This window comes from Penaeus monodon, chromosome 3 (assembly GCF_015228065.2).
Source record: "Penaeus monodon isolate SGIC_2016 chromosome 3, NSTDA_Pmon_1, whole genome shotgun sequence".
In the NCBI taxonomy this organism is placed as follows: Eukaryota; Metazoa; Arthropoda; class Malacostraca; order Decapoda; family Penaeidae; genus Penaeus; species Penaeus monodon.
The window spans coordinates 8,168,435-8,188,434 of NC_051388.1; the positions used below are offsets into that span (position 1 = coordinate 8,168,435).

At 41.8% G+C, this 20,000-nt stretch overlaps 1 protein-coding gene across 1 annotated transcript in view; it reads left to right on the forward strand.

Annotated features, from left to right (window-relative positions):
- LOC119591500 overlaps nt 1-20,000 on the forward strand; it is a gene marked incomplete in the record, with an annotated part of 390,964 nt that overhangs the window by 333,853 nt on the left and 37,111 nt on the right. The window contains 7 exon segments of the mRNA XM_037940253.1: nt 3,857-4,036; nt 4,634-4,782; nt 7,128-7,223; nt 8,532-8,823; nt 11,866-11,889; nt 13,917-14,545; nt 18,133-18,324. Of these exon segments, the coding sequence (XP_037796181.1) occupies nt 3,857-4,036; nt 4,634-4,782; nt 7,128-7,223; nt 8,532-8,823; nt 11,866-11,889; nt 13,917-14,545; nt 18,133-18,324 (1,562 nt within the window).

Sequence of the window (20,000 nt, forward strand, 5' to 3'; positions counted from 1 at the left end):
CTCCCTCCCCCTTCGCCCCCTTCCACGGTGCCCCGAATACCCTCCTGTGTGACGGTGAGGTGTCCCCCTCCCCCTTACTTCCCTCTCCCATCCCCCCCCCCTCATAGTACTCTGCGAGGCTTTTGTAATTTCTATCTTCTTTAAGGGTGCGGCGCCCCCCATGTGACGCGAGGTCGCTTTTCGAAAAGACCCGACACTTTTTTTCTTGCTCTTACTGAATCTCTTACTCTTTTTTTTCTCGGTCTGACATTTCTCCTTCAGATGTTTGATTCGTCTTCTTGTCTTTTATCATATTTGTCTCACTTTTTTTTTTTTTTTATCTTTCATCAATTCTGTTCCTTCTTCCGTCTTCCGTCATCCCCTTTTCCATCTTTTCTCTCTCGTCTCTCTCCTTCCTTTTTCCACTCTGCTCTTCCCTTTCCCCTATGGATGTGTCTATATCTAAAAATACGTATCTCTATTTTTTTCTTGTTTTTTCCTCCTCCACATTATGTTTCTTCCCCTTTCTTCTTTGTTCGCCTTCCCTTTCCCTCCTCTTCTTCTTCTTCCGCCTCCTCCTTTTCTTCTTCATCTTCATCCTCTTCCTTTTCCTCCTCCTCCTCCGTCTCCTCCTCCTCCTCCTCCTTCTCCTCCTCTTCCTTCTCTTGTCACCCTTTCTCCAGTCCTTCCTCCTCCTCCTCCTCCTCCTCCTCCTCCTCCTCCTCCTCCTCCTCCTCCTCCTCCTACTCCTCCTCTATCTCATCTTCTACCCCCTTTCTCTCGATTTTGCTCCTCCATTTTTTATTCCTCCCCGCGGAATCACAGTTTCCAGATTGCCCCGAACTTCGTCTGAGACACGGAACCTCTCGCTTTGATGTAATGTCTCGGATCCAGACCATTAGAGAGTTATTTTTGGTCCGGTCGAGTTATTTGGACAGACACACGCACGCCAGGCGCACAGGCAAACTCGCGCACACACTCGCACAGGCATAAGATAGACTAGTCATGCATTCGCTCAGGTAGGCTTGTGAACACTCATATACACTCACGTAGATAGGCACGGATACAGTCGCTCAGGCAGACTCGCACACACTCCCGCACGCTTGCATAGACGAGGCACGCACACGGTCACACACGTTCGCACAGAGAGACGCGCACGCACTCGCACGCACATTTTATTAATGGGTCGTGGGTACACACTTTCTTGGGTAATATTCAGAAAGGATATATAATCCCATCCATGTCACTCTGATACACATCCATGTACACTCTCTACAAGCAATTTCACGTACACATGTATGTACGTTACCGTACACATACTTCCTCCTAGCTTTATGAAATAAATTGTGATTGCAGGAGTCAAGCAGAAATAAAATCAGAATTTAATTTCCTTGCACTTACGAGTTAGACAAAACGCGGAAAGAAATAATATATTTGTTTACAGTTTCCTGTTTTTCGAATTTCAAAAATCTTGTACAGTGACATCAAGCTACGAATTTATGGTCATAATGAAGGTCATAATCATGGTATTCATACTACTACTACTAATGATAATGATATAACTACTGGCGATATAAAAAATATCATGATATTAGCAAAGCATTGCTCATGATTCAAATTTGATGATGATAATGATTAATTAGTTTGTAGGTTTTTGATTGTTAACAAGCATTTAAAAATACATCAGAGGTTCTCTTTACTGTTTCCAACCCTTTTATCTCACGTGCTCTCTCTCTTTCCCCTTTATCTTATCTTGTTCACCCTTATAATCGCTTTTGATCCACTTATGGACGCCTCTTTCATGCGCTCTCTATCTTATCAGTGTCATGCTCCATATCTATTCATCTCATTAGTGTCCTTTTCCCCATCTCTTTATTATATCGTGTCCTCCTCCCTATCTCTTTATCTTATCAGTGTCCTATTACATACGAAGCTTCAAAATCAGAGACGTGTCAACCCCTCTCTCCATCCTTCACCCCCCCCCCCCCCATCTTCCCTACCACCCTCTCCCTTTCCTTCGTACGGACACCAAACACTCTCTTGATTTCCCATACCTCCCCCCCCCCTCTTTATTCTCGCCCCCTTTTCACCCTTAGTATCAGCCACTCGGTTCACCCTAGCACTACTCCGTTTTTGCTGAAGATCCAGTGGTGAACTTGACTGTTAGGAGAGGGAGAAAACTCTACGGACATTGGACGCCCTGTTTAAGTACCTCCTGTGCAGTTATGCCAGGGTGGTGATTAATTTTGACTAAATTGAAATTGAGAGAGATGAAGCAGAAGAAAGTAAAAAAAAAAATATATATATATATATGAGTCAAGAGAGACTAGTTTTATTGTTTTCGAGTAACGTAAACTTCAAAATTTGGGGACTGATTTAGACATTTTTTCGTTTCAAATTTTGTGAGTTCGCCTCTGGAAGAAGCACTCCTGTGTTTAGGAATCGTGGCCATTCACAAAGGACTGGTGTTGGCAATAGTAAAAAGAAAAAAAAGTATAAGGGACATTTTTATCTTTTTACTTAACTAAAACACGATTTTTAAAAAATCATCTTAGAAGTATATAAATCCATCGATGTATTTGTTTCATAAGAGAGCATACTGTACACCACCAGTTCTTAGTGTAGAGAACCATTTTGTTCCAACACTGGCATGGCACAACGCACTCGCACGTGTACAGAGCACGGATGTAGGACGGAATCCCAGGAGACGAATATCCAGACAGATCCTTACTCCAATCCTCTATCCAATCGCAGCCCGTTTATTTCCCCCGAATGAGCGTCACCCGGTCCTGAATCCTTTGAACCTAATCACCCAAATCCACTTCAGGTTCACCAGAATCTCCTCTCCTTCACCGTCTCCAAAACCCTCAAGTCTTTTGAGAAACCGAGAACCTTATCACCAGAACCTAGAACCCAGAACCCCCCATCCCCATCCCCATCCCCATAGAACCTAACACCAACCTCACCCTTATATCTCGAGGCCTGGTATTTTGTCCGTTAACCCACCATGCACACACACACCTTCATCCGTCCCAGTACTCTTTTATTCGTTGGCAGCTGAGAATAGTTCAAAGAGTGCCTCGTTGCCTGGCACTTCTGTACGTGACACACCTTTGTGATGAACTGGCTTTTATATTGAGACTGTGGTGTAGCTCTGATCGCCACGAGTTGTGCGATGACTATGATTTTCCTTGATTTATTTGCACCACACCGTTGCATAGAGACATGCAGTATTATGATCACTATTTGGATTGTTTTTTTAGCATGCTTGATGACTGTTTATGTTTTTATTTCCTTTTTTTTGTTTGTTTGTTTTGGTTTTTGGTTGTTTCTACCTTTGAGTTCAATTCACGGATTTGTGTTTTTTTACGTCTTCATTTTGTATATAATTCTGTTTGACTTCGTGTATGTATGTATGTATGTACTACCCATGTATTTTTAAGGTTTAAAGTTTGCCTCGACCAGTTAGAAGCGAGCGTAGAATTCTTATATATTAAAAAAGATAGAGAGGCAGAAAAGCAGCACTTCACATCAGTCTGCAATGTTATGTGTTTGTTTGTTTTCTTAAGCAGTTCTTAAGCCTAGGCAGCAGTGCTATAAGGAATGCCAGCTAGTGATTCCCACTTAGAGACAATGGCTTGAACGGAATTTTGGATAGCAGGAGATACGGCTAGTAGTTTTACATTTTTTTACTATTACATACATATATTTACATCTCTGCCGAAAGCATCTTACGAGAAGTAGTGCTAGTTAGAGAAGGAAAACGAGGAATTTAGAGTATCTCGCGTAGGCTCCGAGACAGCCCCACCCCCCTTGCCTTCCCGCGAGGCCGAGATGGGCTCAGATGTTTGGCACCTGTTCCCCCCCTTCCCCCCAGGGCTTCCGGACCCCCCCGTGGACGTGCAGGTGGAGCCCGGCCCCCAGGATGGCTCGCTGCTCGTCACGTGGCTGCCCGTCACCATCAACAGCACTGGCGGCACGTCCAACGGCGCCCCCGTCACCGGATACGCGGTCTACGCCGACGGCAAGAAGGTCACCGAGGTCGAGAGCCCGACGGGTACGTGTGTGTGTGTGTATGTGTATGTGTGTGTGTGTGTGTGTGTGTGTGTGTGTGTGTGTGTGTGTGTGTGTGTGTGTGTGTGTGTGTGTGTGTGTGTGTGTGTGTGTGTGTGTGTGTGTGTGTTTTAGTCTTCAGTAAGTGCGCTCAGATTGGAATCAGCTGTCATGAACATCAAAGTATTCTGCTAACCACAATTTTTTTCCTTCCCTCCCCCCATCTCATCCTCTCTTCAACCCCATCATTCTTCCCACCTTCGCACCCCCCCCCTCCTCCATCCTTTCCCCCTCCTTATTCCACCTTGTCCTACACGCCCCCACCTTCCCTTTCTTTTACTCTCTTCCCGTCCCCCTTCCCTCCCATTCTTACCATCCCCTACCATTTCCCCATCCCTCCCACTCTCACCCACCCTCCCTACCATTCTACTCATCCTTGCTACCCCCATCACCCTCCCTACCACCCTTACCACTCTTCCCACCACCCTCTCACCCACCCTCCATACCACCCTCTCACCCACCCCCCTTCCCCCCCTTCCCCACCATCCTCCTCACCCACCATCCTCCTCACCCACCCACCTCTTCACCCACCCACCCACAGGAGACCACGCGCTCATAGACCTGACGAAGATCCCCGGGTTCGAGCCCAAGCAGGTGACGGTACGGACGAAGAGCCGGGACAGCGTATCGGGAGACTCCGTGCCCAGCCAGATACCCAGCCACTTCGCAAGGGGACGAGGCCGAGGGAAGGTGAGACAGAGGGAGGAGGAGAAGGAGAGGGAGAGTGGGAGAGAAGAGGGGGATAGTGAGTGAGGGAGGAGAATGTAAGGGTGAGAGAGAGGGAGGAGAATGTAAGGGTGAGAGAGAGGGAGGAGAATGTAAGGGTGAGAGAGAGGGAGGAGAATGTAAGGGTGAGAGAGAGGGAGGAGAATGTAAGGGTGAGAGAGAGGGAAAGAGGGAGAGAGAGAGAGAGAGAGAGAATTTTTTATTTTTCTCCGAGGGTAATGCTGCAGTGTCACACCGTGATGGAATCCTCTTTTTGTTTTTGTTTTTTTACTTTTGTTTTGTTTTTGTTCCGTGCTTTTGTTTTCGGCTTTTGAGACGTCCACGCCAGCTTCATGCCATCACTGAGAATCTCCTTTATTGTTTTATTTCCATGTTTTTTTTCGTTTTTATTTTTGTTCTTTTTTTTGTTTTTTGGTTTTGTTTGTGTTGCCTTATATACTTCTTTTAGAATTGTTGTTTGTTGATTTGATTCTTTTATTTGCACTAGTTCACCCACCTCACCCACTTCACAGTCAGTTCATCTCTCTGCATATTCGGACACTGGATTCATACAAAAGAAAGTCCTCGAACACCGATTTGGACACAGCACACACACTATGAGTTAAAGAAGTGATGACAATGAGATATAAAAAAGTACGAGGTTTAGGTAAACGCCACACTTTCTTCAAAAACAACGTTAGTAATGGTAGTGATAATAACAATACCAGTGATGATATAAAAGTAAAGATAAGGATAATAATAATGATAACAGTGGTATTAAAAAACAGTAGTAATAATCACAATGGCAATGATGGTCAGTGATATAATTAGATCATTATAAAAATATAGATAAATGAATGGAACAAAATCTTAAAGACTCAAAATTGATGTTAATCAAGAATAATTTAATGTGGAAAAGAATAGAGTTGCAATAACAATTAAGAAACTCACGCTTTCACGCGCTCATCTCACTTATGAAAGCAGTACCAAAAGCACAGTGATTCCTGGGCACACATGCAAATGCACGAGGGCACAGACGCATAGCCGGGCATGCACGCACACGGGAACATGCACTACACATCCACAGGTTAACATGCACAGCCACGAGGACCTGTATTGTATAGCACAGACACGCTTACACGCTGTCACAGTCACGGGATTTTTACACACTGCATCTGGATATTGATTGGATTGGTATCAAGTGTCTTAAGATATGCGTGAGTTTTTAAAGAAATGTATATATGAATATCGTATGTATATTCTTTATCATTTTGCTAAATTGTCATTTGTCAGAATATGAATTTAGGAAGAGAAAATCGTGTTTTAAGTGAAAGTTATTATTTTTTTTTCATCTGTCATGCAATCGCCCATGACTGTCATGGTCATCAAACATTCAGGCTGTTTTCATGTCAACACGTTACGCACACAAGTCGATTTTATGGTGTATGTCGTGTACACAATATATGGGGAATTACATGACTTAATTGATAAAAAAGAAAAGAAATAGTATTTGTGAATATTGTCAGTTATAAACAGACAAACATTCCAACTGCAAAGTGAGATATTTATATTATGTGAAAGAATATAAATCAAGGATACACTGTAGATGATGTATTTATAAAACTTTAGGGTTTTATATTCAGAATCTCCATCAATAGAACCAAAAATCATGTACAGTAATCTCGACAAAATTATGAAAATTATTAAAAAGAAAAAGGGAAAAATGAGAAACACATTTGCACGATACACAAACATGCATATTGCTGGACTAACATCAAGCTGGATCCTGAGAAACAACAACATTGCATACATTTTGGGAAACAAAAACATCATTTCGTAGTTAGTGTTCAACAGTGCTCATCATTCTCTTTGTTTTCTTTGTTTGTCTTGAGTTTTTTTTTGTTTTTTTTAGCAATTCTGTCCATTTTCTTAATAAGTTTATAACATGTCATATATATCATATATCACATACCATCTTTCACTTATTTTTTGTCTAAATCTATTTTATTTATGTATTTTAAGCAGTTATTTTGCATTTCCCTATTTCTTTAGTTTTTCTTATTTCATTTTATTTACTTGTATATTTATTTCGCTGTTAAGTATATCCCTATTTATAATTTACGCCCGTTTATCTTATTTATTTTCCCTTTATCGCTAATTATGTTTCTATCATTTAGTTTCGTTGCTGCATCTCCTTATCCCGCCCATTCGGTTATTATCCCCACCCCCCTTTTTTCGTTTTTTATGTTTTGTTTTCCGTCTTTTTTTTTGTTTTGATTTGATTTCTTTATTTTGGTTGCTTTAGTTCCCTCTCCCCTCATTCCCGACAGCTAGAAGAGGAAGAGGCCTTGTTGCACTCAGACATGGACCGGCCGTCGGAGCTGTCTGACATCGCCGAGGAGAGTGAGACTGAGTTGTCTGACGAGGTAACTACAAGGCTTGCCTCCTCCTGCTCCTACTCCTGCTTTTTTCCTCCTCCTGCTCCTACTCCTGCTTTTTTCCTACTCCTGCTCCTACTCCTGCTCCTGTTTTTTTTTCCCTCCTGCTCCTACTCCTACTCCTGTTTTTTCCTACTCCTGCTCCTGTTTTTTCCCATCCTCCTGCTCCTGCTCCTGTTTTTTCCCATCCTCCTGCTCCTACTCCTGTTTTTTTCCTACTCCTACTCCTATTCCTTCCGTTTTTTCCTACTCCTATTCCTATTCCTGCTACTATTCCTGCTCCTGTTTTCCCTACTCCTACTTCTGCTTTTCCTATTCTTACTCCTTTTCCTCTAACTTCTACTTCTCATCTTACTCCTGTTGCTCCTTCTCCTCCACCTCCTCCACCACCTCCTCCTCCTCCTCCTCCTCCTCCTCCTCCTCCTCCTCCTCCTCCTCCTCCTCCTTCTTCTTCTTCTCCCCCTTTCCCCTCCTCCACCTCCTCCTTCTCCTTCTCTTCCTCCTCTTTCCCTCTTCCTCCTCCTTCTCCTTCTGCTTTCCCCCTCCCCTCCCCATCCCCCTCCCCCTCCCCCTCCCACTCCCACGTCGGCAGCCAAAGAAGAGAGGGAGAAAGAACGAGAGAAAGAAGGGACACAGAGGAGAGAAGCGAAGAGAAAGAAGAGAGGAAAAGGACGACGCACTCTCTCCCTCTGCCTCTCTCTCTCTCTCTTTTTATTTGCATCTTTATTTTCTCTCCTGAACTCGTTCTATTTTTGTTTTCTTTGTTTTTGATTTTCCTTTTTATGTTTGGTGGTGGGAAGCGGGTGGGCTGCGTCTTTTGTTTCCTTTCTGTTGATTTTTTTTATTGTACTCTCTTTTAGTGGATATCGGGGCCAGTTTTTTTTTCTTTTTTCTTTTTTTTGTGTTAATTTTCTGTCTTGATTTAAGGTATGGCTGTGAAAGAAAGGAGAATGAAACGTTATTGGTAAGTGGAGGTTTAAAACTGCATGCGATGTTTTGTTTTTTTTTTTTTTTATTATTATTTTTTCCTGCCGAAGTCCCGGCTGCATGGGTGGGGCGGGTGGGAAGGGGTGGGTGGGGTGGATGGGGCGGGAAGTAGGGTGAAGTAGTCATTTTCAGGGCGACCTGTAGATCAATATTGGGGCTGGGGGCACGGGGAGGGAGGCGGGGGCGGGCGGGGGAAGCCCGGGGAGCGGGGCGCGGGCGGAGCGGCCGCCAGGTGCACGAGGCGGCCGGCAGTAGCTGCCCGCTGGAGTCGTGGTTCGCATTCACACCCTCCCTCCTCCTCACCTTCAGGACATGCATGCCGACGGCCACAAGCCCGGCCCGCACCACGGCCTCGGCGGCCCCCACCATGGCCCGCCCGGCCCGCACCACGGCCCGCCCGGGGGGCCCCACCACGGCCCGTCGGGGCCAGGCGGGCTGCGGGACAGGCTGCTGGGCCGGCGCGGCGCCCCCGCGCCCGGCGTGCGGACGGACCACCTCGGCCAGACCATCCTCGAGCACGAAGACAACCTCAGCGACAAGGAGATCTACCCGGGTCACCAGCAGGGCCAGATGGCCCCGCAGACATCCATCCCCGCCATAGGTGAGTCAGCAGCGTGCGCCAGCCTCCTCTCCCCGCCCAGCCGCCCACGACCCTCGCACGCCCGCGTGAGGAGGCGAGGCGGGCGAGCATGCCTGGGCGCGAGGGGACCGCCGCCGCACCGCTGCCTCCCCCGCGTTCCTTCTGCTCACCTGCTGCCGCTCAGTCTATACTGCTGATCACAGAACACTTGCGGACTCTTGCTTGGCATACACTCAACTCATGAGGTCATATTTCCTTTCTCAGTCAAGTTCTTGGGAAATCACCATAAAAAGTGTACTTAGATAGCAAGTTGCAAGGAATGACATGATTCAATATAACTTAGGTAACAAAAGGCAAAAAAAATTAGCAAATTATTCCACATTAGCTTCCTTTTGTCATAATCTATAGAAGTTCCTGTACAGTGCACTATATTATTATTATTATTATTATTACCATTATTATCATTATTATTATTTGACAATTACTTACCACTCATTCCTTTTATTCTTGATTTAACGTCTCACCAAAATATTAAAATATGACTCCCCTTCTCTTCTTTCTCTCCCCTCTTTCCCCCCCCCTCTCCCCTCACACTTGGCGGGCCTCCACGGGCAGGCCCAGCAAGAAGCGGCCTCGCCAGGCTCTCTAGCTCTTTATTCAATACAATAGGTCAGTTGAAAGGTAACGAATACTGGTCGTCCATAATGAGCAAGCAACAGATTTGTACATAGTTTCTTTACACCTTTTTTGAATTCGATTATTATTATTATTTTTTTTTTGTGAATGGAATCCCCCCTTCAAGATGCAGTTTCTTAGTTTGTTTGTTTGTTTGTTTGTTTTTTCTCTTAGAAAAGACTTTTGATAGATTTCGTAATACTTTACATGTATTAAAAAAAGGAATATCTTTCTTTAGCTGTCTCTTTGTAGAATACTATTGGATATTTTGGAAAGTAGTTTTATTATAATTCATGATAAAACGTAGGTGTAGCATTGGCGAATTGTTATTGTGCATTTATTGAATATTCAGAAAACGTAGTGTTAATATTATTGCTACTCTTTTTTACTAGTGGTGAGAACTAATTATTAAGTATATGAATAAGACAATACAATATACAGGTAATGTTATTCATGCTTTCTTACGTGATGATATCGGTATGAAAAAAAAAATTGTGTAAAAATATTTATTATAAAAATGTAAGATCTTTGAGGATGTCTGTTGTAGAAATTTCACTCCGAGGGAATAGATTTGTATATTTTTCCTCTCACAGACTCGACTTTTTTGGAAGTATTTCCTTGGAACTCAACTATGTATTTTTTTCTCTCTTAATCTATATATGAATTTCCATGTTCCTTTTTCACTCTCATTGTTGCACACTTTCTCGCAAATAACTGCCATTTAGCACTTAATAATACTGCTGGCTTTGCAGCGACTATAAGGCCCGGTTAGTTATTGCTTCCAAACGTATTTGCAAGATTTTGATAAAATTATTAAAACAATATATTTTTTTCTAACTGGGTTTTATGTTCGTTGATTGTTACAGCGTGTAATGAATCGTTTGTATGTGCAGTGAATGTTGAATGTGGTGTTAATTGCGTGGTATCTAATACAGGTATTTTAAGTGGGACTGCGCATGTACACACGTGTAAACAAGCACACGCGCGCTTACGCACGCACACGCACGCACACACACACACACACACACACACACACACACACACACACACACACACACACACACCACACACACACGCACACGCACACGCACACGCACACGCATACACATACACATACACATACACATACATATACACACACACACACACACACACACACACACACACACACACACACACACAGATGCAATGTGTGGATTCAAACTCAGTGGATGTTCGGCCTCTCGCTGTTACGTGTTGCCACAAGTTGAAATTGCAACATGACCAGTGACAAGACATTGATGGATTGAGATTCCTAAAAAAAAAAAAAAGAAAAAAAAAAAGTTAAGTTGACTCTTAAGTTACGTTTACAATATTACTGAATTAAATCGTTAATATGTGCTCCCCTATTTAATACTAATTATTTACAAGCTCTTTGCCATTACCATTATCCAGGCTAATTGTGGACTTAGTTTTGCATTTGATCAAATCACGACTTTGTGACTGCAATGTGTAAATAGGATACAGATATCTCCTTGCCATTTTCCTTATTAAAATATGCATATACATTATTCATCCAAGATCATCTTTTTTTTTTCTTCCGCCATATTTTAATCAAATTTAATTAACATCAGTGATATTTTCTTGACTCTTGTGAACACGAGACGGACATTGTGTAAATACATAACGGCAACTGAGGCATTGTTTGTAGATAAATGCATGGATAGAGAGGCCGAGCAACCAATCAGTGTGTATATCAGATGAATAACATTGAGTATCGATTAAAGAGATAACGAGATAAAAAAAAATAATAATAATAATAATCGTGTAGTGGACGAGGAGCTAATCAATCTCCCGTCTTCTTCGTTTTATTGTCGTTGTTTTTTTTTTTTTTTTTTTTTTTTTTTTTTGTCTTTGTGTTTGCTGTTCTCTTTTGTAGATACTCAGTGTCTATGCTTTGTTGTGATTTACATATTTGTTTACTCCTTAACCAGGTAGTGGAGGTAATCATTGTCATTGTTGTTGTCCGTTTTATTTACATTGTTTTTTTAATCATTATCATTATTATATAAACAGCAGTCTTGTCTCTTGCAGTGCAGTCTCTGCAATACTTCTCATGTGTACTCTCTTTATTCTTTACTCTTATCTCTGCTCTTCTAATTCTTGGCTTAGCAACCACAGCAGAGAAGTGTTTACTCACTCTTGTATGTCCTGTTATAGCACTCATTCATATATATTCGATCATTTCTCTAGCTCAAAGAACTTTTTACTACTATGACAGTATGCTATTTTATTTCATATTAATCGCTGTTTTTTTTCAATTGTTTATTTGATTTTTTTTTTTTTATGTTTTGAGTTTGTCACTTTCATGTTTGTGTCCAAGGCTGAAATGTCTCTTTCCCCTACCAGGCAAAGGCGTCTCCCGTGCCAGACGTAAGTATTCGTTACGTTATCACAAGGTTTAAATAACAAAAAAAAAAGGGAATTTTGAAGGAAATTCGTGCTTCAGGGTTCATCTCAAAATTCCTTACGCTGTCTTTATTTCTTTGAAGTATTATTCTCTTTAAAAAAAAAAAATCGGGAATTTGGGCGGGGAATTTTGTTGTTCTTCACTGGGATTTGGTTCTTTTTTTTGTATTTTTTCGCCTTATTTTGGAAAATTGCGAAAATTGGCTGAAAGTTATTGTATTAATTCAGAATTCAAAATCAAAGAAGCATATATTTTTAAATTTGAATGGAAGCTCTCAATTTCATTTGTGTTCCTTTTTTTTATTTAATTTCTTTAACTTTAAAGAAAGGATTATTTTTGCAATGGAGTGAGAATGATAACACATTCCCCATCATTTTTTCCAATGGAGTGAGAATGATAACACATTTCCCATCATTTTTTCCAATGGAGTGAGAATGATAACACATTCCCCATCATTTTTTTCCAAAGGTTTAAAACCACATCACTTTGTTGTGAACTGTCACATAAATTTTAGTTTTGAGTTCTGTTTACACAAATGATTCACTAGGATCCTGTTCAAAGGCATAGCTCTACTCATTACAGTCCATAGTTTTGTATAAATGATGTTTACTTTATGTGAGAGAAAGATCTGGGTAAGATGAGCTTGGATGTCCTTTAAAAGTTTGCATTTCGTAAGGACGGATAGAAAGTACGTTATTTACCCTTTGCACGTGAAGTAATATTTATCAGCCATTGTATCTCTCAGTGTTGCTTGTCCTTATCATGCCCCCATATCTTAACAACTTTCCCTAGATTCCTCGATTTAGCTGTGCCTTTTGGTAGATAGTTTAGGGGGGGGGGGGGCATTGGCTGTTGATTTGCATTCCCTCCTCCCTATTTCCTATTTCCTAACACTGGTATCCTGCGGGTAGTTCCTCTCCCTCCCCCCTCTCCCCCTCCCCGCAGATGGTGTTTTCTAGATATACCTCCTTCAGAGCCTCCCCCAGGATCATTTGTCGTGCGTGGTTCCCCCTACGTTATTTGCATAGCCAGATGTCATTTTGTAAATGGACCTGCTAGAGCGACCGTCCTGCAGGGATTGCATATGCAAGGCTGCACATATTCGCCTGTTTTTTTTTTTTTTTTTTTTTCTAGCACCCTGTCATACATCTCTCTTGCACATCCGCTAAACTAGTTTTGATCCCCCCCCCCCCTATTTCTCTTATATCATTCCCTTTCACTGATGCTGTGGATTTCTTGAATTTTCACTCATTTCCCCTCCTTCTTTTATATATATATATATTTTTTTTTTACCCATTTTGAAATTACCATCATATGGGTCACTTTCATCTCCCCCCCCCACAAAAAAAAGCAATATTTTATAACACTTATTCCTTTTTTCGATAATTTGATGAAACGTACCAATTCCACGGAGCAAAGCACATACTTTCCCCCCCACTGTGAATAAGAGACACATTGTCACAGTGATAGCGTAGCCACCAGTACCTAGGTTGCTTACCAATATCTAGATTACTAACCAATACTTAGACTACTTGCCAATACCTAGTTTACTAACCATTACCTAGTTTACTGACCATTACCTAGTTTATAACCATTACCTAGATTATAACCATTACTTAGATTACTAGCCATTGCCTAGATTTGCAATACTTCGCTGGTCTTTGTGCACTTGACCGAATGCCCAGTCAGGGTTGCGGAGTATGTTTTTCTTTCTTGCATCATGCTGATGATCTGAATTGGTAGAGTCTTTAATGGCTTTGGCAAATCGTTCTTAAAGTAGCAAGGCAACTATTAGGAGGTTGTAGATATATAGTTTGTCTGCCTCACGGGTGTATTTGTTAGTTTTACTAGAGCAGACTTGTACTCGCGATTAACACTGACGTTTAGGCTCTCAGAGTTAATCTCAGGCTTGTCAAGTAATGGTAGACTGGCATTGCATCTGAAGTCCATTTTCTCTCTGGGCTGTGAATTACTCAACCACTTTCTACAGAAATAACCAAAGACCCCGCCAGCGAAAGCCACCCGCCGCTCGAGGACGACTACGAGGTGAGCCAGGGCGGCCGCGGGCGCTTCGACCCCCGCAGCGCGCCCCCGCGGTCGCACCTGGAGCGCGGGCGGCCACCTCCCCCGCCCCACCACAACCGGCCCATGATGCGCGACCCCAGGGACCCCCGGGACGTGCGGGACCCCCGCGACCCGCACTACCGCGACGGCCGCGACCCCAGAGACCCCCGCGACAGACGGGACCCCCACATGCGGGACCCGCACGTCCACCGGGACCCCAGGGACCCGAGGGACATGCGCGACCGCTACGAGGGCGACGGGCGGCACCGGGGCGAGTACGGGCGCGACTACCCCGGCGGCAGAGGCGAGGGGCGCGGCGGCGGCGGGCGCGGCGGCGGCGGCCAGGGGGACCAGCACACGCGCATCTTCGTGGCGCTGTTCGACTACGACCCGCCCACCATGAGCCCGAACCCCGACGCCTGCGACGAGGAGCTGGGCTTCCGCGAGGGCCAGCTCATCCAGGTCACCGGAGACAAGGACCCCGACGGCTTCTACTGGGGCGAGCTGGGCGGCAGGCACGGATACGTCCCCTGCAACATGGTGTCCGAGGTGCAGGTAAGGGCCGGGCTAGGGCGGCGGGGCTTCCGACCTAGGGCTCAGGGGGCTCTGGGCTGGCCCCAGGGGCGTCCAGGCGGGCGAGCGGCCGTTGGGGCCTCGTGGCTCGTGTTGTGGACAGAGATTAGGGTGTGTATATATATATATATATATATATATATATATATATATATATATATATATATATATATATTTATTTATTTATTTATTTTCAAATCAATGTATTTATATCTATATATGTATACATGTATGTATTTAGTTTATTGGTGAAACAGTTTATCCAAAACTCATTCATGACAACTTAGATTTTAGTTTTGACTGACAGAAAGATAAACAAATATAATATATTTCCTGTGCTTTGTTTATGTTTGGTTGCTACTTTTCTGTCTTCACGAACTTAATTATACCTCTGTTTGATTTTCGTATTATTAAATGAAATATAAAAGGTCAGATCATTAACCCTCGAGAGGAATTTGATAAATTAAACACCAGAAATAATTTCCACAAATTTTATTTTAAAAAGATATGTAGTGATCTTAATTTGAAGTTTTATTTATAGTGAATATTTTAAAGGTATTATTCCTGGTATTTTTTTAGTGCTGAGTCAGCAAAATATTTTTTTTTTGACATATAAGTTAAAGATATTTTTCATGTTTTAATTAATACCAGTTTTTATGATTTTGTAATAAATAGATAATCAGTTTGGGTATACATTAATTGAGAGAAAATTAAATTATTTTCTTTTAAATACATAGTAATCGTAGTGACCCATGTTGACTCGATACAAATCTCATGAATCAAGTCAATTTTAATTAACATTGGAGAGTTTAGCGTATGAAAAACTACTTGCTGGTCCGTTGAAGTCCGGAGCAAAAGCCTGGCAAGTTAGGCGCCTGTTATGAGCGAACAAGAATTCCCGTGAATGAAAGATGGAGGCGGAGCTTTCCAATAGTGGACGACAAAGGGATTCATTCGCTATCTCCCACCTAGTTGATTCCTTCTCCCCATGTTGAATTGTCACACCATTTCTTACCGTCCTTACCCCGCTATCCAATACTAACGACCCTCTGCCCATAATCCTTTGATTCCCCAATTTGTTACACCCTCTCTCCATGCTCCCTGGTTCTCTCGCATCAATCCACCCTCTCTCCATATTCCCTTTTCTCCCCACTTCTTACTATCCTCTCCCCGTGCTCCTCTATCTCCCAACTTCCTTCCACCCTCTCCTCATGCCCCCCTTTCTCCCCCCTCCCAACCACTCTTCCACCCGCGTACTAGGAGCAACAAGTTAAAAATCGTTCGACTGAATAATGAGAGCGGCAGCGCACGTGACGAGAGGAAGATCCCGATTACTCAGAGGTCTATTGACAGAAAAAGTAATGTTTTCCAACGCTCAAATTCGGCATTCCCTATCCACGATGTCGTAACGCAAATATCTGGTGTTGCAATCTGAAAAGAAAGGCATGGGACGAAGAAAACGGAAGCACACGTGGCTAACTATTCGTCATAGAGGCGTCATCACCAGTAAGGGAGGAATGCAGAGGATTGATTCATGATAAGTCAGCCCGGAGTGATTCGGAAAGGTTGGGAATGAACTCCGCCCGAAGAGTGACAAGACTGAGGAAAATGAGAAAGAGAGGGAGAGAAAACAACGATCGGAGAGAGACGAGACGAGCCGTGACCTAGACGGGAAATAATGATGAAGCACCCACGAGGTCGCCCTTATTGTGAGCACGCCGAGGGAACCACCGGCGTGTGTGCAAGTACCTAGCATTAGACCCTCAAACGGGAAAGAGCAAATTAAAAGCCAAGAAGTCAAAAGTCGGGGCTCTCACGTGCACTACATGGCGACAAGCGAAACAGCGGGCTCTAAGAGGCGTAAAAAAAAAACACACACACAAGCTCCAGCCTCAAAACATATTGAAACCAATAGGAATGAAAGCACAAGGCACAATTACGGGAATGGAGCCGAGCGAATGAGAAAGGCCAAGGGAAGGGTGAACCCGGCGGGCAGGTCGTGGAACCGGCGAAATCCAACGTCACAAGCCAATATTTGATAATGATTACTTAAGATCCATTTCTGTTAAATTATCTTGGGTGATGCGAGGCTTTTGCGTCGGACTTCGAGGATGGATAATATGTTAATGACGTAAATGAAATAGAATTTTAAAGGAATATTAATAAAAAAAATTAAAGGATAAATGAAGTAGGCTAAGGTACTAAGTCTTTAAGTTTTCTATTATTCATTCTGTGCAATTCAGATTTGTCAGCTGTTTTTTTTGTTTACAGGCGACTAACACAAAAGCGATAACAGGGGTAAGAGGAAGAATTCAGTTATAACAGAAAAGAAACAAAAGAAAATAGCACCAACTGATTGCATACGAGAATCACTTGGAGTTGTTTTGGAATCCAGAAATTAGCACTTTTTTGAGTTGTAATTGCAAATTGAGCTTGTAATTTTTATTTTAGGATCAAAGTTGTTTGATACACTAATGCAGTAATTTCCTTTATGGGGGCTTTGTATATTTATTACTATTGTTATTACTAGTTTTACTTTCATAATTTGTTACACCGTATATCAGTAGTGTAGTAAGCACATTACAGTACTATATTGCCAGTAATTAGTAGTATTATTGCATATTAACAACAGTCATTTGTGAATACATTAATGATGATATCAATAGATTAGACAAAGTTTGCGTATGATTAAATTTGTTTATGCTACTATCCACATTGTTCCTAGAAAAAAATATAGGATATGTGAGCAAGTATTAATAGGACATAATTTTTTTTTTTTTTTATTGCATATTGATGCTGTAAATGTAATATAGGTCTTATAGAAATTATACATATTGCTTCACCTTCCATGGTTGCCATTTGTAGTGTGCAGTAAGGAACAGACACACTATTCATGGATTTATAATTGTTTTGTCCTTTGAGTTGCACAGGAAGAATTATAAACATATAACTTCAAATTTATGATTTCATAAAACTTATTTTGTAGAAATGTTAGAGGAAAATTTATTGGCAAAAGTATTGACATTGCGTTCTAATCATAGTTGTGCATTTAAATAATGACATTGGCTGAAACATTTATTTCTCAAAACAAGTGGATGTGAATTTCAGTGTCCATATACAGTGAGGGATTCATGCTGGACAAGTAGTAAATAAAATAATGAAAGGAAGAACAAGACAACACATAAATGTACATATTCATGTGTATTTTTTTGCTGTCTTAATTGTGTGATAATACAGTATGTTAGATATGTGGCTTCAGTAAATTTTCCTCTGTATATTTACCATAGAAAGCTTTACGTAACTTTCCATGAATTTATTAGATTTTTTTTTGCACTAGATATATACATAATTACAAAGTAAGTACATGTGTACACACACACACACGCGTGCGCACACACACACACACACACACACACACACACACACACACACACACACACACACACACACACACACACACACACACACACACACACACACACACACACACACACACACAACTAGACCCACAAAAGTTGTTTCTTTTCCTGCAAAATTCCACAAATCCTCACCTTAGGTCCTCTCGACAGGTTGATGATGACCGCGTGGCCCAGGAACTGCTAAAAGAGTCAGACGGAGGACGGCGAAGGAGGGATGGCTCAGTGGGCCGACGGCACCAAGGTGACCGCTGGGGGGACATCTATGCGAACATGCCTGTCAAGAAGATGATAGCCATGTATGACTATGACCCCCAAGAGCTCTCACCCAATGTCGACTCTGAGGTAGGAATTGTTGTGTCTGCCTGTGGTTGTGCAGTGTGTGTAAAAAAAATATATATTTATTTATATTTATATATATTTATAAATCCTTGGTGTGAGTGTTGTGGAGGCAGAACAGGTTGTGTATATATAGAGATATTTTATATATATATACTTTTTTTCATGAGCTGAGATAAATTTCCTACTTCACTTTTGAGTACTACTATTTCTTTGGTGTTTTCATTGTCTAAAATCCAACACTCTTTAGCAGTAGTCTTTACTAGTGTAAAACAAAGATGTACAGTATTTATTACTTTGAGTGTTTAATAGTAAAGTTTATTCATGAGCTTTTGAAAAATGCATTGATTAATTGCAGTTCTATTTGTCTCTCTATCAGTTCATCAGATGGAAGTACATAGACCTCATAAAAGGCAAAAGAAAAAATTAACAATAGTAAAACAATACTGTACATTGTCCTAATCTTTATCCTGAGTGTGCCAATTGTCTCACATTTTTTGGAAAGTATGTAAAAAGAGTAAAAAGATAAAGATTCCTCGTACTTAAAAAGAAATAAAACTTCTCTTAACTGTGCAGCCGTTACACCTCTCTTGCGCAAGTCATTGTGTGCTTCCTTTGGTTATTAAACACTCTGTGTCTGTTCTCCCTCCAAGCTGGTGACTCAACAGATGATCCACACCACCAGACCTTGTTGGAAGTTGTTTTTTGTGTTGCTGTTAGGACTGAGCACGGGTCTCTCAATGTTGTCATGTTGGATGTTGAGCTGATGTGCTTCTATACTCTTCCCCCTCTCGGGTGCTGCGATCAGCGGGTTTCACGCACATGTTGGGTCTGTCCGTCTCCCCGTTTCTCTGTTTCTGTCTCTCTCTGTTTTTCTCTGTCTCTGTCCGTTCTCTCTGTCTCTCTGTCTCAATCTCCCTCTCTGTCTTTCTCCTTCTGAGCTCTCTGTTTTGGAAAGTTTTGCAATGTCTTTGCTTCCACTGTCTTTTGATATGTACTTTTGGAATGTAGTTTTTCCAAGGCAGATGAAAGAGATTTTTTTTTTAAGATAAAAGGAAGAAAAAAGAAAGGAAGTTGAATGATTAAGATAGAAAAAAGAGAATAATGTTACCAGGGAAAGGAGATACTTATGGTCAGACTAATCCTTTGGTTGAAATCCTCTTTAGAAGGCTGGTTGGGGGGGAATATTACAAAAAGAAAAAATCAACATAGAGTAGTTCAGAGTTGGAATAAAGTTTCTTTCAAATTTTGACTGTCATATAAGAATTTGAGAATCTTGAAAGTTGCAAAGAATTGTAAAAGGCATTAATTTGGAAAGTAAAATGTAAATAGGTTGCGTTAATGAAGTTTTGAAGCATAACACAGCTTTTAATGTAATTGATCTCATGATCAGAGTTATAGAAGTACTGCATAAAGGGAGAGAGACATAAAATGACAAAATTGAATTGGATTCACTCGGTAAAACATGAGCTGCAATTTGTTTTGATGTTATTAGACTAAATAAAAGGAGAGAGAAATATCAGAAAATGAACTCAGATCCGGTTAGAGATCCATATTTCCTTTGTTGAATTTACCAGACAAATTCTCAGTTGAAGGATGAATTTTAAAAATGTCTGAACAGCTCATTATTTATTTTAGTCTTTTATTTTTTTCAAGTGAACCCACAATTGGAGATAGATTTA